The sequence below is a fragment of the Acinonyx jubatus genome, chromosome E2, assembly GCF_027475565.1.
Source record: "Acinonyx jubatus isolate Ajub_Pintada_27869175 chromosome E2, VMU_Ajub_asm_v1.0, whole genome shotgun sequence".
NCBI lineage: Eukaryota > Metazoa > Chordata > Mammalia > Carnivora > Felidae > Acinonyx > Acinonyx jubatus.
In genome coordinates this window covers 58,362,979-58,390,369 of record NC_069396.1, presented here as the reverse complement: position 1 = coordinate 58,390,369, position 27,391 = coordinate 58,362,979, and the positions used below count along the sequence as shown (strand labels likewise).

Below are 27,391 nucleotides of genomic sequence, written 5' to 3'. Positions count from 1 at the left end.
GAGCCTGCTTCAGATTCTGTGTCTTCCTCTCTTTCTCTGCCCCACCCACCCCCCCCCCGTCTCAAAAATAAACATTTACAAAAATTTTTTTAAAATAATGACTATTTTTTTTTCCCTATACATAGTAGTTCTCTTTCATATCTCTTTGTTTAATTTTAATAGTACTCTGATGTGTTGGGTCATTTGGATCTATTTTTTATTCTTTGATGTGGTCTCATAATTTTAATTTCTTTGATGTTTGCATTAGATACCTACTGCTGCATAACATATTACCTTAGAACTTAATGGCTTAAACAATAGTCAGCACTTACCATCTCTCACAGTGTCTGTGAGTCAGGGTTTCAGGAGCAGTTTAGCTGCGTGTAAGCAAGATGTCATTTGAAGGCTTAAATGGGGCCAGAATCTCTGCTTCCAGGTGCTCCATTCACATGGCTGGCAAATTGGCGCTGGCTTTTGACAATAGGCCCCGTTCCATTCCATGTAGGCCTCTCCATATGGCTGATTGTTTGTTATTTAGTTTGTTTGTTTGAGAGAGAGAGAGCCCAAGCAGGGGAGGGGGCAGAGGGAGAGAGAGAGAGAGAGTATCTCAAGCAAGCTGTATACTCAACATGGAGCCTGACGCAGGGCTCGATCTCATGACCCTGGGATCATGTCCTGAGCCAAAACCAAGAGTCAGACACTCAAGCAACTGAGCCACCCAGGTGCCCCTGGCTGATTGTCTTTTTGACATGGTGGCTGGTTTCCCCTAGAATAAGTGATCCAGAAGCTACAATGTCTTTTATGGCCAAGCCTCTTACAGGCTGTCACAGAAGTCACATGCCGCCATACTCTGTTGGTCGCATAGACCAGACTGAGTCAGTGTGGATGGAGACTACACACTGGTGTGAATTCTAGGAGGCAAGGATCTTTGAGGACCATCTTGGAGGTTTGATACCACAATTTTTTCATCTTAAGAGCACATGAATGTCTGTCTGTCTGTCTGTCTCTCTCTCTCTCTCTCTATATATATATATATATATAATTTTTTTTTCAGAGAGAGCTGGGAAGAGGGGAAGAGAGAGAGGAGAGAGAGAGAGAGAGAGAGAGAGAGAGAGAGAATCTCAAGCAGGCTCCACACCTAGCATGGAGCCCAATGTAGCGCTCAATCCCACAACCCTGGGATCATGACCTGAGTTGAAATCAAGAGTCAGATGTTCAATTGACTGAGCCACACAGGTGCCCCTACATGAACGTCTTGATGCCTCCCCATTCTATCAAATCCACAGTTGCCATGCCAACCACTTCCCGAGAGATTGTCACTCTCCCTGTAAAGTCTCTTGAACCAAAGCACATGCTGAAAAACTCCAGCTCCCCTCTCCTCTAAACCCAGCTAGATTGATGCCTTTGCCACATTCCTTCTCTTCACAAAGGGACCACCAGTTATCACATGAATGGGATCAACTATGGGGAGGCCCTGTCCCATATGGCCAAGCCTCTTGCAGGCAAAGAACAACAATGTGGATTCTAACCCTATCTTAGCTTCTTACTCCTTGCATGACCATGACTTTAGGCACCACCCGTAACTCTGACATACAAACTATACAATGAAGGAAACAAAACTGTGAGTGTGTTTGTTGTTTTTATTTTTCATTAATGGCAATTGTCCAGGATTAACCCTGTGTTCTGCTGTTACTACTGACATTTCTCTATACTGTTTTTCTGGTTTTAAGATTGCCTACTAACCAGAAGAAAACTCAAATATATTTTCAGTATTTTGGTATTTTAATATTTCAAATACATATTTGTAAAGAAAGTTTTATAGATAATATATACTTGAACCCTCTAATTATTTAAGGGGTGTTTTAGTTTTTTTCAAATTTTCAATTATTTTACCTAGATCTCTATTCATCTTTGGCTACTGTCTTCATAGGTTTTGTTATTATCTTTGTGTCTAAGTCTATTCACTCTAGGATTGTGTGACCTTATTTCAGAGAACTGTGTATTTTTTTAATCTTTATTTATTTTGAGGGGGGAGGGGCAGAGAGAGGAAAGAGAGAATCTCAAGAAGGCTCCACACTGTCAGCTCAAGCCCAACTTGGAGCTTGATCTCATGAACCATGAGATCATGACCTGAGCCAAAACCAAGAGTCAGATGTTTAACCGACTGAGCCACCCAGGTGCCCTGAACTGTGTGTATTTTTAACCAGACTTATGATGAAGTTGCGCAGCTAAACCACCTGGAAGCACGACTTTTTCATACTAGAAATGTAAGTGTTATCCTTGACCTCTCCCCACCTAATCAGATACCAAAGCCCACTGAGTCTATTTTCCATATAGTTTTTCTCTCCTGGTGAACAGAATTTATTTGCTCAGTAGTATAGATTGAATGTTTATGTCCCTTAAAATTCACGTGTTAAAAGATAATCCCCAGTGTGATTGTATTAGGAGGGACCTTTGGGAGATGATAAAGTCATGAAGGTGGAGCCCTCATGAGTGGGATTAGTGCCCTTATAACAGAGGCCCCAGAAAGTTTCCTTGTCTCTTCTACCATGTGAGGGCACAGTGAGATGTCTGTCTATGAACCAGTAAGAGGGCCTTTTCTGTATACTGTGCCCTTAGCATCCCTTCATCTGGACGTTTATCTGTATCCTTCGTCGTATCTTTTTATAATAAAAGGGAATGGGAAGTAAACTTCTCCTGACTTTTGTCAGCCATTCTAGCAGATTAAGCAGATTTGCAGAGGGGGTCATGGGAACCTCTAATTTATAGCTCATTGGTCAGAAGCACGAGTAACAACCGGGACTTGTGATTGGCATGGCGGGGGAGGGGTAGTCTTAGGGGACTGAGCCTTGAATCTGGGATCTGATACTATCTTTAGGTAGATGGTGTCAGAATGGAGTTAAATTGTAGGACACCCATCTGGTGTTGCAGAATTGCTTGATGTGGGGGAAGAAAGGTCCCTCACATAATCTGCTGTCAGAAGCATACTGAGATGTTCTGTTTGAGCAGTAAAGGAGAAACACAGGAGGAAGAATATAAGTTGTCTTTACAATAACCTAACAAAATATGTTTGGTGCAGTCAAGGCAGTATCAAGAGGGAACTTTATAGCACTAAATGCTTACATTAGAAATAAGAAAAGGTTGGGGCGCCTGGGTGGCTCAGTCGGTTAAGCGTCCGACTTCGGCTCAGGTCATGATCTCACGGTTTGTGAGTTCGAGCCCCGCGTCGGGCTCTGTGCTGACAGCTTGGAGCCTGGAGCCTGCTTCTGTTCTGTGTCTCCTTCTCTCTCTGTCCCTGCCCAACTTGTGCTCTGTCTCTCTATGTCTCTCAAAAAATAAATAAATGTAAAAAATTAAAAAAAAAAATAAGAAAAGGTCTTGGGCACCAGGGTGGCTTAGTCATTAAGCATCTAACTCCAGCTTAGGTCATGATCTCATGGTTGGTAAGTTTGAGTCCCACATCAGGTGAGCTTGAACCCTGCTTCAGGTGAGCTCAGGTCCCGCTTAGGATAAAACACAAACCCAGGTGAGCCCTGCCTCTCTCTCTCTCTCTCTCTCTCTCTCTCTCTCTGCCCCTCATGGGATTCTCTCTCTGTCTCTCTGACCCCTCGCTCACTTGTGCATTCTCTCTCTCAAAATAAATAAATAAATAAATAAATAAATAAATAAATAAAAGGTCTCAAGTCACTATTCTGAGTTCCTACATCAAGAAACTAGAAGAGTAAAAATAAATCCAAGCCAAGTAGAAGGAAATAAAAGTGAGGTCTTTTGTAGACATAGATAAGCTCTTTCTAAAATTTACATGGAAAAGCATAGGCTCTAAAATAGCTGAAATAATTTTGACAAAGAATAAAATGGGAGAAACTCCCCAATATCAATGCTTACTCTATTGGTACAAGACAGTGTAAAAATGGACATGTAATCAAGATCATCTAGCATAGACAAAGGGATATACACACAGGTCAATGGAACGAAAGAGAATCCAGAAATAAACTCACATAAATATGCGGAACTAATTTTTAACAGTTGTATTGAGATATAATTCACACACCATGCATTCACCTATTCAAAATGTACAATTTAATGTCTTTTAGTATATTCATGAGATTGTATAACTCACCACAATCTAACTTGAAAGTATTTTTGTTGCCACAAAGAGAAAATTAGTGTTCATTCTTTATCCCCTCCCATCAGCCCTAAGCAACATTAATATGCTTCCTATCTCTACAAATTTGCTTATTACGGCTATTTCACAGAAACAGTCACATACAATATGTGCCCCTTTGTTACTGGCTTCTTTAACATAGTATGATGTTTTCAAGGTTCATCCACGTAGCATATGTTGTCACTTCATTACTTTTATCACTTTTTATGACTGAATAATATGGGCACTTGGGTTGTTTCCACTCTTTGGCTACTATGAATAATGTTGCTATGAACATTTGTGTACTAACTTTGCACATATATTTTCATTTTTCTTAGGTATATACCTAGGACTGCAATTTCTGGGATCATATGGTAACTCTGTGTTTAACTATTTGAGGAATTTCTAGAATGTTTTCCAAAGCAGCTGCATCATTGTAAGCTCCCACCAGCAATGTATGAGGGATAAATTTCTCCACTTCCTTGCCAACACTTGTTATCTTTGATTTTAGCCATCCTAGTGGGTGTGAAGTGGTATACCACTGTGGTTTTGAATTGCATTTCCCCAAGGACTATGAATGTTGAGTGCCTTTTCATGTGTTTATGCAGCATTTGTATATCTTCTTTGGAGAAATGTCTATCCAAATCCTTTGTCCATTTTTATTTATGTATTATTTTGAGAGACAGTGTACATACATAGGGGAGGGGCAGAGACAGAGAGAGAGAATCCCAAGCAGGCTGTGCACTGTCAGCATGGAGGCTGATGCGGGGCTTGAAGTCATGAACCGTGAGACAATGACATGAGCCGAAATCCAGAGTGGGTCGCATGAGTCATCCAGGCGCCCCTTTTGTCCATTTTTGTATTTGTATTCATGTTAATCAGTTGTAAGTGTTCTTTATATATTCTGGATACAAGTCCCTGTCAGATATCTGAACTGATTTTTGACATAGGTACAAAAGCAATTTAATGGAGGAATAGCCTTTTCAACAAAATAGTGCAGGAGCCATTAGACAGTCATGACCAAAAAAGAAAAAGAAAAAAGAAAAAAAAAAAAAAAAGAGGGAGAATTTTGACCTCATATTAAAAAAAAAAAAAATTAGCCTTAAATTTGCTCCAAAACTAAGCCCTAAATCAATAAATGTATTGCATCTTCATTGTGACAATTGAAGGCAAAATAAATGAGTCCTCTGTCTCTGAGGAATATATACTTTATTTCTACTTCTGAAGATTATGTAATTAGATTATTACATTAAACTTAGTTGCTGGGCAGACATCTGTTTGCTGATTACTTATTCGAAATTGATAACTGTATTTATTATGCAAATGAACATAAATTTGATTCATTTAGTGACTACTGCCAAGCTTTTTAGAGGGTTCTGCCAACAGAAGAAGCTTAGGAAATAATGGCTGAAACAAAAAATGTTACCACAAAATTTCAGGCTATGAATACCTAATCTCTTTATATATTTGTGAAATGTGGGAAAGGCTGTAAAAACCTGGAAGTTAATTGATGTGTCTTAACTTACCAGAGGTTTGTCTGTATGGTCTGCAAAAGCAAAGGAGAAGATAAACACAAAAACAACTACAATTTTTGTGGATTGTGTTCCTTTTACTTTTTAAACAGGAACAGTTTTCCAGTATTGCCGCCTTGGTGCAATTGTAACAGCTTAGTTCCTCCTCAAAAAAAAAAAAAAAAAAAAACAAACAAACCAAAAGTACTTTCACGTATTGCTTCACCATCACACAATTTTTATTAAGTTGTAGTTTTCAAAACGATAGATGTACCATTATTGAATCATACTTCTACACGTAGCCATATTGTTTACATCCAACATTTTATTACTATAAGCGATTCAATTAATATCTTTGGGAATATATTTGCATTTAAAAAACTTCCGGGGCGCCTGGGTGGCTCGTCGGTTAAGCGTCCGACTTCGGCTCAGGTCACGATCTCGGGTCCGTGCGTTCGAGCCCCGCGTCGGGCTCTGTGCTGACAGCTCAGAGCCTGGAGCCTGTTTCGGATTCTGTGTCTCCCTCTCTCTCTGACCCTCCCCCGTTCATGCTCTGTCTCTCTCTCTCTCAAAAATAAATAAACATTTAAAAAAATTAAAAAAAAAAAAGCTTCCTCAGTAGAAAACTTCCCAGCTCATATGCTTTTTGTCATCGGTGACTTTGGTGAGACGAGTTGCATGGAAGCGTTGGAGGCCTAATTTCGGAAGGGTTGAGACTCGAATAGGAGTTAATGAAATACATTCAAAGACATAGGCTGAAGTATAGGAATAAGTGGGTAGATAGAACTGAATGATCTATAAACTTTTTTTCTTTTCTTTTTTAAAAGTTTATTTATTTTTTAAGTAATCTCTACAGCGAAGGAGGGGCTTGAACTCACCACCCCAAGATCAAAAGCCACATGCTCTTCTGACTGAGCCAGCCAGGCGCCCCAAACTGCTGTTTCTCTTTATAAGAAAACTGTCACTTCCCAGTATATTAAAAACAATTTTTTTTAATGTTTACTTATTTTAGAGACAGACAGAGCACAAGTGAGGGAGGGGCAGAGAGAGCCGGAGACAGAATTTGAAGCAGGCTGCAGGCTCTGAGCTGTCAGCACAGAGCCAGACGCGGGGCGCCAAAGTCGGACACCCAACCGACTGAGCCACCCAGGCGCCCCAGTGTGTGTGGGTGTGGTTGGTTTGCGTGTGTGTGTGTGTGTGTGTGTGTGTGTGTGTATTTAGTGAGTTTCTCCCGTATTAGAAGGTCAGCCACATGAGGGTGGGGATTCTCTTGCGCGGGTTCAGGTGTGTCCCCAGTGCCTGTAACACTGCGGGGCACACAGGGGACGCTCAATAAGAGCCCAATGAGACGAGGAGGAGAGAGAAGACATAAAAGGAACGGAAGTAAGGACACCCGGCACCCGGGCTCCGACCCACCCGCCCGGACCTGCTGACCTCTCCCCAGCGCTCCGGCCCGCACACCCAGTCGACCAGCTCCGCTTCCGTCCCGCGAACCGCTCACCTTGCAAGCCCAACCAGAGAATCGGGCCCGCGGGCCCGTGCACTGCGCTTGCGCACCTCGACCCCGCCCGGCTTGGGCCCCTACGGGGACCGAGAACGGTGCGCCTGCGCACTCGGAGCCGGCGCGTCCAGGCCGGGGCGGGACTCGGTCGGCCTGACCGGGCTGGGCGGGTCCTGGCTCTGGGTCGGAAAGCCCGGAGTTTCGGGAGAGGGGCGCAGACGCCCAGGGGCGGGAGCAGGAGCCATCTGCCAGCCGTCCCAGGATGCCCAGCGCCGCGCGCGGCCTGGACTCCATTTCCCGGCGGCCCCCACTGCGGGCCCCGCTGCCCGCCCGCGCGCCGCGGCCCCTTTGTGAGCCCGGCGGTCCGGCCGCGAGCGAGGCCCCGCCCCGGCCCGCGGGCCGCTGGGCTCCCGGCGGCCGACGGCGCGCAGGGAGGTGCCGACCCTCGGGGAGGAGGCGGTGAGGATGTCGGGGATGGGCGCGCGCGCCAGCGGGCCTGCGGGGCTGGAGCGGGCGCGCGAGGGGGCCTGTGACCGTGGGAGACCATGTCACAACGTGCGTGCGCCTGTGTGTGCCTGTGCGAGCGTCTGTGACCATGACAGTGACGGTGAGTGTGCAGCTGTGTGTGTGGTCCTGTGAGACGGCGTGAGGTTGTGTGACCTTCTGTTGGTGTGACAGTGCGACCCACTGTGAGGGGACGGGTGCCAGGCGAGCCGCCAGCAGGAGGACTGTGTGGCTCCTGCGGCGGCCGGGTGGGGGTGTTCGCGAAGATCGGGCGGTCAGGGCAAGCCTGAGTGGGACTGGGATGGAAGGGAACGCTTGAGAGAGGAGAGGGGAGCCCCAGCTTCAGGCCTGGACGGCAGATGAGGAGGCTGCTGGGCCTTAGCCCTCTCTGGCACAGAAGGAGGCTCTTTCCCTTCCTCTCCTGGGCTCTAGAGTAGGTGAGGAATAGAAGAGGAGACCTACTGTGTGCTATTTGTGACCATAAATCACTGACATTTACTGAGCACAAGGGATGTGCCAAGCACTAGGCGGAATGCTTCCTGTGCATCATCTCATGATCCTTCCAGCAACTGATAGGGAGTAGGTACCATTTCACTGATGACGAAACTGAGGTTTGGAGTGGTTAGACCTAAATCATGGAGGTTGCAGAGCTCGTGAGTGGTAGACTGAGTATCTGCCGCCAGGTGTTCTGATCCCCAAACCTGGTGGTTCTTACTGTTACCTTATGCTGCTTCTGAGATAATTGCTTTGCTCTCCAAGGCAGAGAGGTTTAGTAGAAAATAACTCATGATTAGGAGTTTCAGTGACTGCGAATGCACAGCCGTCTCGCCCATCTCTTTTTTGAGGAAATTGCTCAGAAAAGTTCAGAGAATGGTTTCCAGGTAGAGTTTGTCATAAGCCAGGGCTACAAGCAGAGTGTTCTGACTCTTTGGTCCAGTGTCTTCCAGACAACATGACCCCTCTGATGCCTACTTTGTATAAAGAAGCTTTCCCTGGGGCACCTGTGTGGCCCAGTTGGCTAAGCGGCTGACTTCGGCTCAGGTCATGATCTCCTGGTTCCTGAGTTCGAGCCCTGTATTGGGCTGTCTGCTGTCAGCACAGAGCCTGGAGCCTGCTTTGGGTTCTGTGTCTCCCCCTCTCTCTGCCCCTTCCACACTCGTGCTTTGCTTTGTCTTCATGTCTTCGTGTCTCAAAAATAAATAAACATTAAAAAAAATTTTTTAAAGATGCTTTCTCTGAGGCCTTGTTTGTAGCTTTATCTCATTTTGTAGTAAGGGTGGTAACATATTCCCTTTTACTATCATTATCTGATGGAAAGACTAAAAAGTCAGACCTAGATTCCAGTTGGGCTAACTTTTTACTATGAAGCCTTGGATTATTTCACTAATGAACAGATTTCATGGGTGAAGAGAAAAATAATCCTTACTTGACAGTGCTATTTATGGTTTCTTTCTCCCTCTCCAGCTCTGTTTTTCCAGACACTGCCCTTCCATTGAGGAGCCTGAAGGAGGTGGACAGAAGAGCTGTCATAAATTCTTAAATTCTTAAAGCCATGTCCAAGGTAAGGAAGGATTTTTTCTCCCTGAGGTGATTTGTTTTTCAGGTTGTATATGAATATCTTGCTTTTTTCTTCTGAAATTCCCCAGCTAACAAAGTCCCATTCATTCAGTGACCTGGTCCTCATGTTCTTCAATCCATTAAAAGGAGGTCCCCAAAAGCCCATTGAGCTTCCTTTGTTCCTAAGCCGGCATTTTCATCCTCGTTCAAGAAATAGCTCTGCTCCTCCTGTGGGTTAAGTGTTCTGTTAGGAGCTCTCAGGAGGCAAAAATGCACTCCTTGGAGGGATATGAAAGCCTTCATTATAGGGATTTGATTCATTGAGGTCAAGGTGTGTTCTGATGTGACTACAAGTGTAAAGCTTTCTCACAAACCCAGGTTTAAGAGGAAGGCAAGACAAGGGCTATTGGGGCAATCTTAGTTATAGTACATGACAATATCTCTTGCTCAGGGTCATTTTGAAGAGTGGAATGTGTTGGCTTTGGAGTGTTAAAGTGTGGGTCAGTGAAGGCAGGGATTTTCCCAGGCAATCAGTGGGCTCTGAAGAATGGGATTCCATGGGGGTAATAAGGTCCTGTTTTAGGGACATACTGAGTTAGTAGTGGGCTACAGCCAGGATATTTTAGGTCATGTAGTTAAAATTCATGAAATTAGTATGGAAAAAAAACAGGACATTTTTTGAAAAAATGAGAACAGGAGAGAGTACTTGAATCTATATTTTAAAATGACTGTATACATCTATAATGAAAACAGTAAATAGTGTGGAATGGGAGCCAGAAGAAACAAATGAAAAGATCAACATATAATGCCCAGAAACAAATACAAGTACAAGTAAGAATGGAAAGTATTTATTCATTCACTGAACATATAGTTATTAAAGACTTCATTTATACCAAATGCTGGGAATACTGTGGCAAACAAAAATAGACACTGTCTTTGTTTTCATAGTTTAATGTTTGCTCATTTGTTTATCATGATAATGTAAGTGATGTTATTTTATTTTTTTTAATGTTTATTTTTTTTGACAGAATGAGCTGGGGAGGGGCAGAGAGAGAGGTGACAGAGGATCCAGAGTGGGCTCTGTGGTGACAGCAGAGAGCCTGATGCAGGGCTTGAGCTTCCGAACTGTGAGATCATAACCTGAGCCGAAGTTGGACACTGAACCAACTAAGCCACCCAGGCACCCCCGTGATATTATTTTAAAGTTTTTTATTTTGAGAGGGCGAGAACACGAGAGGAGGAGGAGCAGAAAGGGAAGGAGAGAGGTAATGCCAAGCAGGCTCCACGCTGCTAGTGCAGAGCCTGATGCAGTGCTCAAACTCATGAACCATGAAATCATGACCTGAGCCAAGATGAAGTGTCAGACGCTTAACCGGCTGAGCCACCCAGGAGCCCCGTAAAGTGATGTTATTTTAAATCAGTGTAGACAGAATGGATTATTCATTTAGAAAAAAGACTCCTTCCTCACCCTTTGAGGTTAGATACATTCTGTAGGTTAAATGTAAAGAGTAAAACAGATGAACTGTTGGATGAAAATATAGAACATGGCTGTAAACAAGAAGATAAGCCAGAAGAAATCAATTAGAGCAGCACTGTCCAGGAGAACTTTCGGTGATGACTGATAATAGAAATGTTCTACATCCGCATTGTCCAATACAGTAGCCACTAGCTACTGTAGGAACTGAATTTTTAATGTTAACTGATTTAAAATGAAATAGCCACATGTGACAAGTACCTAGTGTATTGAGTAGCACATATCTAAGCTCATAAAATAATAAAGCCAGGATGAAAATTATGGGTGATCTTGTACAAGTCACTTATTTTACAGATGAGGGAAAACAATCTATGTCACTAGTTAGTGATTGTATCAGATGTAGGAAGTTATAGTATATGTTGATTGTCAGTATAAATAGATGATGGTGAGTGATGATTTGAAGACGGTGGTAGAAAATCATAAAGGACACTGTCAACAGTGATAGAACACATCATTTCATTCCTTTGGAATCTTCATTGGCTTCTCATTTTACTTGGAATGAAATTCAATGTCCTCTCCACAGTCTCTAAGGCCCTGCATGGTCCAGCTCCTGGCTACCCCATACCTCATTTTCTACAAGTCTTTTTCTCTGTTCCAGTCACACTGGCCAACTAGCTGTTCCGTAGACTCACCCAGTTCTTTCCTGTCTCTGAACCTTTGCATTTGCTCCTCCCTCTTCTGTAACTCTCTTCCCTTAGGTGTTGGCATGGCTTGCTCTCTCACTTTTAGATTGTTGTTCAAACATTACTGCTTCCTTGAGGTTTACCTTGACCATCCTACCTAAAACACCTTGTCACTCTAAATCACCTTCCCTTGTTTTTGTCATAGTATGACTTTATGTTTAATGTCTTTCTCCTATGTTAGAATATTAACTCCACAAGAGGAGAGACTGTATTTTGTTCACCATTGTATTTCCAATACTTAGAACATTATAGGGAGTAGGCATTCAGTAAATATTTGTCAAATTAATATATAAATGGACAAGATTGTGAATTTCTCATCTGTGAGTGAGCCCGGAGAGGTAAGAGCCAGCTACCTCTTTTCTCCTGCCACTGAATTGGTAATGGAAAAAGCAAAAAGCAGAGGGTATGATGTGTAGAATAGACAGAGCCCATTGGCCCCAGTGCTATTTCTGGGACCCCATGAATCAGTCTCTGGTGGGAGGATCCAGAAAACCGCATTTTTATTAAGTCCACAGATGATTTTTTTAATGTGTTTTAGTGTTTGTTTATTTTTGACAGATAGGGTGGGGGGAGGGAAGAGAGAGAGGGAGACACAGAATCTGAAGCAGGCTCCAGGCTCTGAGCTGTCAGCACAGAGCCCGACACAGGGCTCGAACTCATGAACTGTGAGATCATGACCTGAGCCAAAGTCAGATGCTTAACTGACTGAGCCACCCAGGCGCCCCATGTCCAAGGATGATTTTAATGCACATTTTTTGACAGCCTCTCCTAATGATTATATTAAAGTGTGCCTCTTGTAAACAGCATATTGTTGGTTGCAGCTTCATGCCTTCCACAGTCCCTGTGGCTGTCACCATTCTCTGGCAGTCTGTGGCAGCCCTGTGGCTGCTGTAAGTGGCCCTGTGTGCTTCCCATGATTCCTTATGCCTCCCACAATCCCACATCTCCCTCAAAACATTGATCTTTTTAGAGGGATCCAGTCTGAGAATATTTGTCTTTTAATTAGTGTTCACTACATTTTCGTTTAATGTAATTACTGATGTATTTGTGTTTAAGGCTAATACTGATGTATTTGTGTGTATAGCCTTGTAGTTTGTTTTCTACTTACTCCCATCTGTTCTTTGTTCCTTTACTTCTCCTTGTTTACCTTCTTCTGGATAAATCAAGTACTTTTTCTTTATTATCTTGTTAATTATACATTATTTTTATTATCCTTTTAGTGGTCACTCCAGGATATTTACCCATATCATTATGTAATTATCTCCTTTCTTCCTTCTGCAATCTTCCTTCTATAGTTACTACTCTTACTACTTTCTGAACAAGATAAGGCCCCATAGTGATTTAACTCCCATTTATTGTTATTATTAGATATTATATTTATAGTTATTCCTCTGGGACTCTTGATTTCTTCTTGATTTTCCTTTCCATCCTTTTCCATTTTCCTCCACCTGAAGAACCATTAGTATTTCTTTGAGTGCAGGTCAACACTTTACTCCCAGCCTGAATTATTTTTTCAGTAGCTCCAATTCTTGCTAGGTCACAATAACACAATTTAAATTTTTTTCTGAGGTTAAGTACGTTTGGGGAATCATAGTCTCCGTGGAGAGAATATCTTCTAGGATTCATTTTAAGGAAATAATTAGAGACCTCTATTGAATCTTTAATTTAACATACAGTAGTATTATATGAGAACTCTACTATAATGTTAAATTAGTGAGAATCCCAATTCTGACATCATAGTGAAAAATTAAGATTCATATAAATGAAAATAAACGGGTTAGTAAATAAGGTACAACATATTTATACCACATTATGTTATCAATCCAACAAAAGTGATTTTATAAGTAAATGAATGCAGATAGGTAATCAGACATGTCTGCATAAGGAAACATTTGAAGAAATATATACTAACTGTAAATTTTTATTGTTTCTAGGAGGTAGGGTGACATGGTGGGTAGATGTGGGGATGAGGACTTCTAATTCTTTTAACTTTTATAAAAAGGAAAAAAATTCACTGAGGGTAGAAATACTGGACATTATTTGGTAAGTTTCTTTGATGATTACAAATCATATGAAGTTCCTGTTTTATCAAATCAAAACAAATATTAAAATATTTGCAAGATATTCAGGTCTCATTGGCTGAGAGGAAAAGGACAGTCAGCCAGTTGAAACCTAGACTCCTTTAGGATGTGCAGCTAAAAAAATGTCTTTTAAGAACACTGCCTACCAAAAGCTGCCTCACCTCTGTTTACAGTAGAAATGTGTGTAGAACACTTTTTTTTGCACAAAATATTAGAGTTTGTATTGAAGTGTTTGAGGTTTGATAGAATTGATGCTTGACAGTATCCAGCCCTGTCTAGGGCAAATTTTTTCTTTTAAGACCCAACTCATGTTCCTTTCCTTCCTTTCTTGAAGCCTTTACTCACTTCCCATATTTCCCTGTAGTAAGAAGTGTTTTAGAAATGGAAGCATGTAAGAACAAGCTGATGTATGTAACTGATGTTTCTTGGAGGCATACTTCTGCTTCCTGTATAGCTTCCTTAACATTGTTGTCCATTACTGGGGCACTAGCCCAGTATCGACTCATTTTTTCTATTAAAAATATTTGCATAAAAGCATTGATGTACTTAAATACATCTTCAGTAGGACCATTACACTGCAGAGTCACATTAATAGGAGTGATGTTCATATCTGATGACCACTAAGGCAAGGGCACACACCAGAACTTACCCTAGATGGGATACTTGAGGCCACTGGAATGCTGGGTATTCCCCTTCAGTTGCTGGGCTGTGGGGAGATCTGGGATTGTCACCACAGGGCTCAGTGCAGTAGCTGTTTACCAACCAACGTGACAGTATTTCAGTATTTAACAGATCAATTCAGCTCTTCACATGTGTACCATTGAGTGTATCTATATATCATCCCAGTTAAAGAGTCGGTTTTGCTCTGTGACACGCCAAACCAGCTGAGCATATAGTAAACCATATGCAAGCCCTGGTAAGTCTGGAGTAGATTTACCTCGTTAGAGAGAATATCCATTTTGAATTTTTAGGAAGCAGACCAGGTCTTATTCCATGTGATAAAGATCCTTAATTCAATGTAGTATTATTAGTTGAGAACTACACTGTAACATTTGAAAAACTCTCGCTCATTAGACATGCACAACTGGGTATGTTCCTCTAGTGAGAGCTGTAGGGGTTTTTCACTGCACTTCACTATCGCATCTGAAATACTATTTAACAGTGCTTAAAATTAGTATTATTTTGTTTCTGTAAAGAGAAGTCACCATCTTTGAAACTCACTGGGGTTATCAAGAGCTGTTAGATAATCTTTTATGACCCCAGTTGTTCTGTTATGGCATACATTTCTTTAAGTTATATTTTGCGAAATCCCTACAGAACTTATTTAATGTATTTATTACCTACATGTTTAATTTTAAGAAATCAATATTATGAACATCAAATACATTTATATATGTTACTCTGTTGACATAACTGGAACATTGGCCATTCCATTGAAGAGTTTGGAAAATGTAGGTTTAGACCACATACAACTTAGAGGGCTTAACTCATGTTCCTGTCTCTTCCTTAAAGTCTTCTTTCACTGTCCTAGTCTATCCTGATTTTCCATATTGAGAAATGCATTAGCATTTAGTATGAATAACATATTTTGCTCTTGTTTATAGTGTTCTGTTATTGCCCATTTTTGTGCTATTAATCTTTTCACCATCAGTAGAGACTATAGATTATGCCAGAAATTGTATGCTTTCCATGACAGAATATTAAAACCAAGCAAGAGAAATCATCTTAGCAAGTGTTTGACATGTGTTGCACAGAACCCAAGATATGGCCTGAAAATTTCACTATATGCACTATTTCTCTCTAAAAGTACAATTTAACTTTTCAAACTATGCCAGTCTGACGTTAGGAACACTAGTTGAGCATAAAAGAATATGTTTATGTCATTTCAGGATTTGGTGACATTTGGGGATGTGGCCGTAGATTTCTCCCAAGAGGAGTGGGAGTGGCTGAACCCTGCTCAGAGGAATTTGTACAGGAAGGTGATGTTGGAGAACTATAGGAGCCTGGTATCACTGGGTAAGGAAGTCTCGCCAGAATTCAGAATCTGCACACAGGGCTGCTTTCCAATGTTTAGGAAGCCTCTGATGTACTTCACTAAATTTCTCTTTCTTGTGCTTCCCAAAATGGGTTGAGTTTTGTAGAACTGGCAGTTTCATTGGATTATTTCTACCACTTCATTTTCCCCATTCTTCAGAATACTTCACATCTTCCTATACTCCCTTCTGTAATGCCCTCATCAACTTCCTGATGACCAAGCAACTCGATCTGCCTTACAGATCTGGCTAATTCCCCTTTTATTTCTTGTAAGCAGGAGTTTCAGTTTCTAAGCCAGATGTGATCTCATTATTGGAACAAGGAAAAGAGCCCTGGATGGTGAAGAAGGAGGGGACAAGAGGCACATACCCTGGTGAGTGAGAATTAGGAAGATAGAGTCCATTGCAGGGAAAAGCTCAGCTATTCTGAAAGCTTCCAGCGTATAATTGATGTTTCCTGGGTAGCTTTTCTTAAAGGCTGAAGGCCTGGGAAGAAACAGTGAGGTGTCATTAGCGTGAGCTAACTTACTCTTCTTGTATATATTCTCTCATACGTCACTGTATTCTCTAATAACCCTCTCCTGTTCTCTGAGTCCAAACTGGCACTGTCTGCTTGCCCTTCTTTTTTAGTTTTGGCACAAGTTGCTTCATCACATTTAAAAGAATCCAGGGACAACAATGACTATTTTTTTTCCCCCTTTTCAGTCACTCATTCCTTTATATTGAAGGATTTACTGAATTTTTACTTTGAGAAAATAATTCTGCTAACTTCTTGGGGTTATTCAGAGGTTTATTAACCATCAAGGAAAAAAGAAATAATTCCCAGTTACGTTTTCAAGTCTGGGCGACTGGATGGTGACACCATTTAATAGAAATAAGCCAGAAGAATATGTTGGTAGGGGAAAAGATGATAATTTGACTTGGGACAGAAGAGTTATTTGGGGATGTGGCCGTAGATTTCTCAGGAGTGAAGAAATGCAACATGCCACTAGAGTGGGACAGAGGCTTAGAAGGAAAAGTCTGGCATAGAGATGCTAGTATGAATGAATGAGGTCACTAGTCTTATAGCTTGAGAGAGAAACCCTGGTCCTGAGGCCTTTGTGAGTAAGTGGATCTTTGACAACTTTCTCAGTGTTCTCTTTGTGATAAATGGTCTCTACAGTTTCTGTCTTGGGTGAAATTTTACAAATTTTTCTTTTTCTTTTTTTATTAAGCAGTCATTATTGCCCAACATAGGGCTGGAGCTCATGACCCAAGATCAAGAGTCACATGCTCTTCCGACTGAGCCAGCCAGGCACGCCTAAGTTTTTATTTTTATTTTTTAAAGTTTATTTATTGGGGCGCCTAGGTGGCTCAGTCAGTTAAGTGTCCAACTTCAGCTCAGGTCATGATCTGTGGTTGCTGAGTTCGAGCCCCACGTCGGGCTCTCTGCTGACAGCTCAGAGCCTGGAGCCTGCTTTGGATTCTATGTGTCCCTCTCTCTCTGCCTCTTGCCCACTCACAGACTCTGTCTCTCTCTCAAAAATAAAAAATAAACATTAAATAAATAAATAAATAAATAAAGTTTATTTATTTTGAGAGAGAGAGAGAGAGCATGAGCGTGAGTGAGTGGGGAGGGGCAGAGAGAGAGGGAGAAGGAAAGAGAAAGAGAATACCAAGCAGGCTCTGTGCTGTCAGCATCGAGCCTGACGCAGGGCTCGAACTCCCAAACCATGAGATCGTGACCTAAGCCAAAATCAGGAGTTGGACACTTAACTGACTAAGCCACCCAGGTGCCCCAAATTTTTATTTTTCTAAACATCACCTTTTCATTCATGTTATCAAATTTATTCTCATGAATCTGAACAAAATAATCTTGTAACCCTTTTTATTTTTAGTATCTATAGTTTCCAATTTTAATTTATTTTGTATACCTATTCTTTTTTTAAAAAAATTATTAGGTAGCTAGTTATGAATCAATTTTATTTTTAAAGTCCAATTTAAGGATTTCTTAGAGTTACCACTCTTCTCCAATTCTTTATTTTTTGCTTTTCACTAATTCCATTGTTCTAGTTTTCTGAGATTTATTTTGTTCTCCGTTTTGCTGAAGTAAATGCTTAATCATTTCATTTTCTTTTATTCACTAAATGATTAAGGGCTATGAATTCTCCTTTGAATATAACTTTAGCTGTTTTCCAGAGATTCTGATTTTTAGTGTTTTTGTTATTGCTGTTTCTTAAATAACCTACTTTGAAAAAATTTCTTTTACACAAGAGTTGTTTAAAAGAAAGTTTCTAGTTTTATTGTATTTTGATCAAATTGTTTTATCATATTTGATCAAATAGGAATTAGTACTAATTCTACTTTCTAACTTTAGGATTTTGTATGGCCAAACATATAATTGGTATTTGTAAATATTCCATAGGTTCCAAGGTTTAAGTCTTTATTTTCAGTGTAAAGAGCTTGTTACATAAGTTTTACTCTTTTTATTATGTTATTAAAGTCAGTCTTTACTTACCTATTTCCATCTTATTTTTTTCTTAATAACTTTATTAAAGAATTACATACAGTAAGTCACATCCATATACATTATACAGTGTGAGGAGTTCTGTTGTATAAACCCATGAGACGATCATTATTATCAAGGCATACAGTGTTTCCATCACCCCAAAAGATGGCCTATGCCTCTTTATGTACCATTTTTTCTCTACTCCTGGCTCCAAATGCTATTCTGATCTTGGTCATTTTAGATTAGTTTCCATCTAAGCTAAATGGAACCATATAGTATATATTATGTCTGGCTTATTTGACTCATAATTTTGAAAATCATTAACAATTTTATGTAGATCTCCCACATTTTGTTTTTCCATTCACCTGTTCACAGACATTTAGGTCATTTCCAGTTTTTGGCTATTACAAAGTGTCTCTGAAGCTGTCATTTATAGGACTTTGTATGCATGTATGTTTTAATTTCTCTTGGGTAAATATCTAAAAGTGTAATGAGTCAGACAATAGGAGTATGTTTAACTTTTAAAGAAACTGCTGGTTTTCCAGTGTCCGTACCATTTTCATTCCCAGAAGCAATGTCGAAGACTTGCAGTTGTTCCATATACCTTGGTATTGTCAGCTTTTAATTTTATTCATTCTAATGGTTGTGTTGTGGTATCTCATTATGCTTTTAAGATGCATTTCTCTGATGACATAATGTTGAATGTCTTTTCATGTGCTTACTGACCATATATCTGTTGTAAAGTGTTCAAATCTTTTGCCCATGTTTTATTATTATTTTTTTTATTCTTGCTGAATTGTAAGACTTCTTTATATAGTCTTAATACAAGTCTTTTGCCATTTATATGTATTGGGATATATGTATGCTAGTTGTGGCTTGTGTTATTGTTTTTCTACTGCTGCCTTTTGAACATTCAGTTTTCAATATTTGTAAAGTCCAACTTATTAATTTGTCGTTTGGTGGTTTTTGTGTCATACCTTAGAAATTCTTGCTACCCCTCAGTCACAAAAATTTTTTTCTGTGTTTTCTCCTATAGTTTTAGCTTTTACATTTACATGAGCTAAATATTGTGTCTTATATGAGGTAAAGAACAAGGTTTTGGTCCTCTCCCCCAACTATTTGGATATACAGTTGCTTGAGTATCTTTTTTTGAAAAGACTTTAACCATTATACTGCCTTGCTGGTACCTTTGTACCAAAAGCAGTTGGTCATATCTACATGGGTCGAGTTCTGAACTCTATTCTATTCCATCTATCTATATATCCTTTCATCAGTACTAGTCTAATTACTATAGCTTTACAGTAACTTTTGATATGAGATAGTTCAACTTGTAAAATCACTTTATTTAAATCCATTTGCATTCCCAAATAAATTTTAGAATGAAGTTAAGAATTTCTACCCCAAAAGCCTGCTAGGATTTTGATTGGGATTATGTGGAATCTATACATCAATTTGGGAAGAACTGATATTCTAATTAATGTCATTTGAGTTTTTTAGTTCATGAGTATGGTGTATTTAGCCATTTATTAGTCTTTTTAAAATTCTCTTATCAATGTTCTGTAGTATCTGGTGTAGTGGCTATATATATGTATTTTTTTCTGAGTCTTACGGTAAGTTTTAGTGCTATTATAAATAGAATTCTTAAAAATTCAATTTTCCAGTTGTTTGTTGCTAGTATGCAAAAATGTAAACTGATCTTTATATTTTCTATCTTACGACTTGCTAGATTTTATTTCTTCCTTTCTGATCTTACAGCTTCTTTTTCTTGACTTGCTGCAATAGCAAGGACCTCCTATATAATGTTGAATAGAATTGCCAAGAGTAGACATACTTGGATTATTTCTAATCTTAAGGGAAAACCTATTCAGTCTTTCACCACTAAGTTCATGTTTCTTAGATGCCCTTTATCAGTTTAAGGAAATTTTATATTCCTGGTTTGCTAAGAATTTTTATAATAAATAGATGTTAAATTTAGTCACATACTCTTTCTGTATCTATTGAAATGATCACATGATTTTTCCACCTTTAATCTATTAATGTGGTGAATTACATTGGTTTTCACATATTAAGCCAACCTTGCATTGCTGGGATCAGCTATGAGTGGTAATGATTATGCTTTCATATTTTCTTGGATTTGATCTTCAGTAATTTTATTAAAGGTTTTTACATTTATGTTCATTACTACATTGATTTTCTAAACCATAATAGGAATTTTGGTTTTATTATAAATATGGTGAGAAACCATTGGAAAATCTTGAGAATAGGTGATGGGGAAGGTGGCAAATTAAGGCTTGTGGCAGGTTAATAAAATCAAACAATTTAATACAAAATTACTTTTACGTGAAGGCATTTTAGCTTTGGGAGCAATTAAAAATTTAGATTTGGTTGGGGCACTTGGGTGGCTCAGTCGGTTAAGTGTCCAACTTTGGCTCAGGTCATGATCTCACAGTTCGTGGGTTCGAGCCCTGCATTGGGCTCTGTGCTAACAGCTCAGAGCCTGGAGACTGCTTCAGATTCTGGCTCTCCCTCTCTCTCTGCCCCTCCCCAGCTTGCACTCTCTCTCTCTCTCTCTCTCTCTCTGTCAAAATAAATATACGTTAAAAAAAAATTTTTTTTTTTAATTTACGTTTGGATGAACTATATCACATAGAAAACTACTGTCAAGAAGACATTTTTTTTAGGCTACAAAAGTTTAGCTATAGCTGCATGTATAACCTAAGGCAACTAACAGTACCTTAGGGTCTGGGGATCTTATGGAGGTGTTTTAAGCCACATTGACATTATGAAATTGGCTTTTTAAAGATAATGCTTGAATGCAAGATAGCCTAAGGCAAGAAAGAAAGGGTGTTTGGAGACTAATATTAATATAACTATAAAATTTTTGTTTCAGAAGTTATCTTCTAATGAACAAATACAAAAGACATTTGTTTTCTTGGTATCTTTTAGATTGGGAGTATGCATTTAACAACAATGAATTTTCATCAAAGCAAGTTATTTATGAAGAATCATCCAAAGTACTGACAATGGGAAGAAGCCATCTTAGTTATAGCCTTGACTGCCCCAGTTTGAGAGAAGACTGTAGATGTGAGGACTGGTTTAAGAACCAGTTAGGCAGTCAGGAGGTACATTCTAGACAACTGATCACCACTCATGAAGAAATCCTCACTGAAGATAAAAGTAATGAATATACTAAATCTTGGCAAACTTTCCATCAGGATGCAATATTTGATATAAAACAGAATTTTCCCACCAAAGAAAGAGTACATAAGCATGAGCCACAAAAGAGAAACTACCGAAAAAAATCTGTTGAAATGAAACATAAGAAAGTCTGTGTACAAAAGAAACTTTTGAAATGTAATGAATGTGAGAAAGTTTTCAACCAGAGCTCATCTCTTACTCTTCATCAGAGAATTCATACTGGAGAGAAACCCTATGCATGTGTTGAATGTGGGAAAACCTTCAGCCAGAGTGCAAACCTAGCTCAACATAAGAGAATACATACTGGGGAGAAACCTTATGAATGTAAAGAATGTAGGAAAGCCTTCAGCCAGAATGCACACCTTGCTCAACATCAGAGAGTTCATACTGGAGAGAGACCTTATCAGTGTAAAGAATGTAAAAAAGCCTTCAGCCAGATTGCACACCTGGCTCAACATCAGAGAGTTCATACTGGAGAGAGACCTTTTGAATGTATTGAATGTGGAAAGGCCTTTAGTAATGGTTCATTTCTTGCTCAGCATCAGAGAATTCATACAGGAGAGAAACCTTATGTATGTAATGTGTGTGGGAAAGCCTTTAGCCATCGTGGATACCTAATAGTACATCAGAGAATTCATACCGGAGAGAGACCTTATGAATGTAAGGAATGTAGGAAAGCTTTCAGCCAATATGCACACCTTGCTCAACATCAGAGAGTTCATACTGGAGAAAAACCTTATGAATGTAAAGTATGCAGGAAAGCATTCAGCCAGATTGCATACCTTGATCAACATCAGAGGGTTCATACTGGAGAGAAACCCTATGAGTGTATTGAATGTGGGAAGGCCTTTAGCAATAGTTCATCACTTGCACAACATCAGAGGAGTCATACTGGAGAAAAACCTTATATGTGTAAGGAATGTAGGAAAACATTTAGCCAGAATGCAGGCCTTGCTCAACATAAGCGAATTCATACTGGAGAGAAACCTTATGAATGTAACATTTGTGGGAAAGCCTTCAGCTACAGTGGATCTCTTACTCTACATCAAAGAATTCATACAGGAGAGAGACCCTATGAATGTAAAGATTGCAGAAAATCTTTCAGGCAGCGTGCCCACCTTGCCCAGCATGAGAGAATTCATACCATGGAGTCATTCTTGACTCCTTCCTCTCCCTCACCCTCTATGTCCAGTCAGTTGCCAAGACCTGTAGGTTTTATCTCCTAAAAATGCCTTGAACCAGACTCCTTTAATCCATTTCCCTTCCATTATCTTTGTCCAATACACAGTAATCTATTTCATATGGACTATGGAAATAACTTTCTGATTGGTCTCCCTGTATTTACCATTTCCTTTGTCAGTTGCCTACACTGTAGTCAAACTTGTACTTTAAAAGTTTGACGATATCACTTCTCCTTCATTGGTACCCTTCATTGGTTCCCATAGTTCTTAGGTTAAAGCACACATTCCTCAAAATAGCGTAAAAGACCCCCTGCTCCAGATACCTTGTTCCATTTATACCTTACAAAGTACTGTTTTGTGTCAAAATCCATCTAATTCTTTGGACAATTAAGAACTCCTATTCCAGCATCAAACAGATCTGGGTTCTAATCCTTGCTCTTCCATTTTCTAGCCCTCTAGTTTTAGAGAAACATTTTGTCCTTTGTAAGGTTCAGTCTTATTTATATTATGGGAATAATAATGGTACTACCTCAAAAGTTGATGGGAGAATTAAATGAGAGAATGCATGTAAATTGCTCAGAGTGCCTAGCATAAAGTAATCACTTAATAAACATTACTGTAAAATGAAGAGATATTGTGGTATACAAAGAAGACCTGATCATCTTAGCAGGGATCATCTGAGAAAAGCAGTAGCAGCTCAACACTCAAGAGATTATAAATATTTTTGATTAAGAATAGCAGTCATTGTTCTAAAGTGGTTGATAAGGGCATCTAATACAGTAGCATTGGTGTTAAAGTCCATGATGATACAGAGTAAGATCTGACTTTGTTGGTAAAAACTTCATTAGATATTCAGCAGTTCTAATAAGCCAGATTTTAAAAATCACTAGTAACAAGTAGGCTTTACTAAGATATATTCAACATTTACACTTAGACAAAGGCAAAATAGGTATTTTTTAAAAGACAAAAAGACCAATAACCAAAGAAGAATAGAAAATAAAATGGAAGTTTGATCCCTCTCCTAATTCCAGGTGGTTGAATTGTATTAAATCTATGTCATTTAAAACTGAAAAGGTCGAGCTAGCTCTCCAAGCTGTAATTCTGAAACTAGAGGGGAAAAGAAGATTACAGATCAGTACTCCTAAACTGGCTGCCCACAGACATTTGATTTGGTAGTCACCGAGTTTAACATGAATACAAAATAATAATAATAATAATAATAATAATAATAATAATAATACCTTTATGTGGGCATGTTTTCCAGTTCTCCACAGTTCAAACCACTCCTTCTTTACATCTGATTTATTTTACACTTTATATTACTTCCTGACTCCTGGAGGCTTTGAGTATGCAATCAATTCAGAACCAACTCACACTGCATTACAGGTATGCAGAAAATGGATGAAAAGGAAGACTTGAATAGACACTTTATCCTTCTGCAGGGGGAAGACTATTCTAGAGATGTTAGAGGCCCAAAATTAATTTACAGACTCTTTGTAACTAATAGAATCCTAATTTTTTTTTAAGGCTTGAAACACTGTGTGCATGTCAATGCACACACATATACATTCATACAGGGAAACACATAAATACATAAATAAAGGTACTATGTCAGTGGCTTAACAGTATTAATAACATTAATTCTGCTCTACAAAACCAACTCCCTCATCCTTTTATCTGAATGTAAAAGTTATTAAAGGACGCTGTAATTTATAATCACAGTGAAAACAATCTTCCTAAACAAGACATGAGATCCAGAAGCCACACACACACAGATTCCAGGTTTTACTGCATAGGAATTTTATTAAGCCTTTATATAGTCAAAGACAGTATAAACACAAAGTTTTTTATTATCAGTATTGTAGATATTACAACATATATGAAATTCATATCCTTAACATAAAAGTGCTCCTACAGATCACTTAGGAAATGACACTACTCCCATGAGCAAAGGATATAAAGAAGCAACAGGTGACTGGTGACAGAATCTCACTAGAATAAGAACAAGTTAAACGAACTATCCATTTGTCAATATCAAACTGATAAAATCTGCATTGCAAAAGCACAGAAAAGGAGATACTTCTATGCAGTGATATGAGGAAGTATGAATTTGTACAAAATTTCTGAAAGGTAACTTGTCAATATCAGAATTTTCACTGGGACAATCAGAATTTTCTTTACAAATTTACTTTATTTCCTTATCCCATTAAACAGATAAAACAATGTAAAAGGTACCAAACAAAAAAGATCAGAAAAGAGGATCATCAGTGGATGAGAGAGTTGAATAATAGACAAAAGGGAAGAAAGTGTTTATTCATGAAATGTAGCAGAGGCTGCTGCTATCTGAAATGTTTGAATGATAGGGATGTCAGTAACAGAAGCCACTTTACAGAGGCTGGGGGTAATAAGAAACAGTGACAAGACTGTTCAGTGCCTTTCTATGTGACAGTCAACAGCTTCCTCACTTCACCCTCTCTTCTGTAAGTAAATTGAATAGGATCCTTCACACCATCCACAAAAATGAGTTCCAGTTAAATAAATTCTTAAATGTAAAATTAGCAAGTATTATAAGAAAATATAGTAGGCTATATTTACAAACTGGGATTGAACATATCTTTCTAAAAAATGCTTTTAAACAATTTAAAAACAACAGAAGGGAAGAAATTATAACAACATATAAAGGGAAAGATGTAAGAACACCTATAAGTAAAGGACAACTAAACAAGTATAAAAATGGACAAAGTATAAGAATAGGTAAATCATAGAAGAAATCGGGATGGCTCATAAAGGAGTCCGTGCTTAACCTCACTAGTATTGAGATACAGATTTAAATAATGTAATATCAAAAAGTGGCAGCTGTATGGAGAAATGAGTACTCCTCATTGCCATTTTGGAGGCAGTGAAGTTTTTAACATGTTCACTCAAGTCCCTTTGGAAGGAAGGCAGTATGATTAGTACATGAAACACTGGAAACAATCTAGATTTCCATGGGACTTGACTAGAAATACTAGCAGCAGTTTCAAAGAAGGGACCAATGATATAGACATGGATGGATTTGTCTAAAGGACACTGAAGCAGCAAATTTTGCAGATTTGCACAGTATTATATATTTTAAAAACATTTCTAACACATTTAAATAAGTATGCAAATATTTAGAAAGAGTCTGGAGAGACACACCCAACTAATAAGTGTTCCTTCTAGGGAGGAGACTGGGATTGGATATTCTGGTCAAGAGGAGATTTTGTGTTCTCTGTAGTATTTGAAGTTTTAAACAACAATGTAAGAAATTTAACCTATGAAAAAGTGAACTTAGCATGAAAGAAAGTTGGCAGGTAAATTAGAACCTTTTTGGAATTTAGAGAATATTAGCTCATCGACTTGCCAGTCCTTCCCAAGCATACAGAGATCCCAGTAACCTTTCCCATCCAGGGAAACTGATATACAGCTACCTGGAATAATCAAGCCATAATCAGATTTTTAAAAAAGTAATCTCTATACCCAACATGGGACTCAACTCACAACCCTGAGATCAAGAGTTTTATGTTCTACCAACTGAGCCAGCCAGATGCCCCAAGCCATATCATTCCTAAATGTTGAACAGACAATTAAGGATCATAACATATGAAAACTATCAGAAGAAGAAGCAAGAGACCGAAATAAACCTACAGTGGGGAAAGTTATGTAATAACAGAAGAAAACAAAATTTATATTAAATTTGAACCTAAGTACTCCCATATTTATGGGAATCTATATAAAAAAATTAGATAATACTGTACACCTGAAGTGGATGCAACAATGTTAACTATACTGGAGTTAAAAAATTTTTAAATCGTTTTAAAGAAAAAAATAGTACAGAAAGAAATCGTCTGTTTTGTAGAAAAAAACAAATCAGAACTCCTAAGAATGAAAAAAATGTTATTGCTGTAATAAACCTAACAGAAGTTTTTAAAGAAAATTTAGGAAACTTTCCAAGCTCATAAATTATAAACAAAAAGGGACATTCAATTAATAGGAGTTCCAAAGAAGTTTACAGAGAAAGGATATCAAATGATTGAGAACCTTTATAAACTGAAGAAAGTTATGAATGTTCAGCTTGGAACAGTTCAAGTGTTGGGCTGAACTGGCAAAAACAATTACAATGGGAAAAAAATACATCCAGAAATATGCTTGTGAAATTTCAGAATACTGAAGATGAAACCATCCTTTTCAAAAAGCTTTAAAAAAATGTGAATGTCTCTAAAAAGAACATTCAAGATACCATTAGCCTCCTCCCTGTCAGCAATATTAGATAATACAGAATGTGCTGCACCTTCCAAGTTACAAAGTAAAATTACTTTGAACCTAGAAGTCTATACCCAAACAACAATAAAGCGTGAGACCAAACACTGATATTCTGTATGTGTAGTTTGCTTCAGTTTACTCTCATTTATCCTTTATTAGGGTACTAAAGGATTAGCTTTAGCAAAATTTGGATGAAACAGGAAGGCGGCAGCAGGAAAAACTTCAATAAACACATGTGATTGGGAAAGCGGTGCTGAGGATGACTAGGATGATGGTTCTACAACCATCAGATCAAATCACTCTAGGCTACAAATCCAGGAACTCAATGAAGAAAATCTTCAGGAAGATTGAAATAGGTTACATTAAGTAGGTACGAAGTTGGAGGATTATAACAATACGGTGAAGAATAAAAGTTTGTTCTTAGGAAGACAGGCAGTTATTGGCTTTGAAAAACCATACCAGTTATCAGGTCTGAATATAAAGTCCCCATGAAATGCGGTATGATTTTGGAAAACAGAAATGAAAAAATAAAATCCATTTGACTGATACCAGGAAGACTCCTCTAAGTGCATACTGGGATAACATCGGACCTATAGAGGAGGAAATGTAATCTTCACACACTGCTTGGCTCCAACTCTTCAGAGAATATTTACACCATGATAATGATTGAGTGCTATTTTATTTCCAACTTTACAATATATAGACAAGTCACTTAA

The 27,391-nt window shown here is 38.9% G+C and overlaps 2 protein-coding genes and 1 long non-coding RNA gene across 9 annotated transcripts in view; 1 reads left to right on the top strand and 2 right to left on the bottom strand.

Annotated features, from left to right (window-relative positions):
* The window catches only part of LOC106985890 (uncharacterized), a 9,366-nt gene extending 1,926 nt beyond the window's left edge, over positions 1-7,440 (bottom strand). Inside the window, exons 1-2 of one of the 3 annotated variants that reach the window (XR_008293680.1) lie at positions 7,069-7,440; positions 312-498 (exon numbers count right to left, since the gene is read on the bottom strand). This is a non-coding gene — a long non-coding RNA (uncharacterized LOC106985890). Of the gene's footprint in view, positions 1-311; positions 4,595-7,068 lie in introns of those variants that run through there. The other 2 variants (XR_008293681.1, XR_008293679.1) reach the window with 2 other exon arrangements.
* Positions 7,351-27,391, top strand: ZNF583 (zinc finger protein 583). 5 transcript variants are annotated; one of them, XM_027037458.2, is made up of 5 exons: positions 7,351-7,594; positions 9,104-9,200; positions 15,384-15,510; positions 15,803-15,901; positions 20,962-27,391. In XM_027037458.2, the coding sequence occupies exons 2-5, from the start codon at positions 9,192-9,194 to the stop codon at positions 22,437-22,439; spliced, it is 1,713 nt and encodes a 570-aa protein (XP_026893259.1). In that variant the 5' UTR covers positions 7,351-7,594; positions 9,104-9,191; the 3' UTR covers positions 22,440-27,391. The 5 variants fall into 5 exon arrangements, with proteins under 5 accessions (XP_026893259.1, XP_026893262.1, XP_026893260.1 ...); XM_027037459.2 differs by lacking the exon at positions 7,351-7,594 and adding an exon at positions 7,601-7,742; XM_027037461.2 differs by lacking the exons at positions 15,384-15,510; positions 15,803-15,901 and having other exon boundaries at positions 7,353-7,594.
* ZNF667 (zinc finger protein 667) overlaps positions 15,317-27,391 on the bottom strand; it is a 78,434-nt gene continuing 66,359 nt past the window's right edge. Inside the window, exon 5 of the mRNA XM_053210626.1 lies at positions 15,317-16,013. Coding sequence (XP_053066601.1) covers positions 15,949-16,013 — 65 coding nt within the window. The 3' untranslated portion in view covers positions 15,317-15,948. The remainder of the gene's footprint in view (positions 16,014-27,391) is intronic.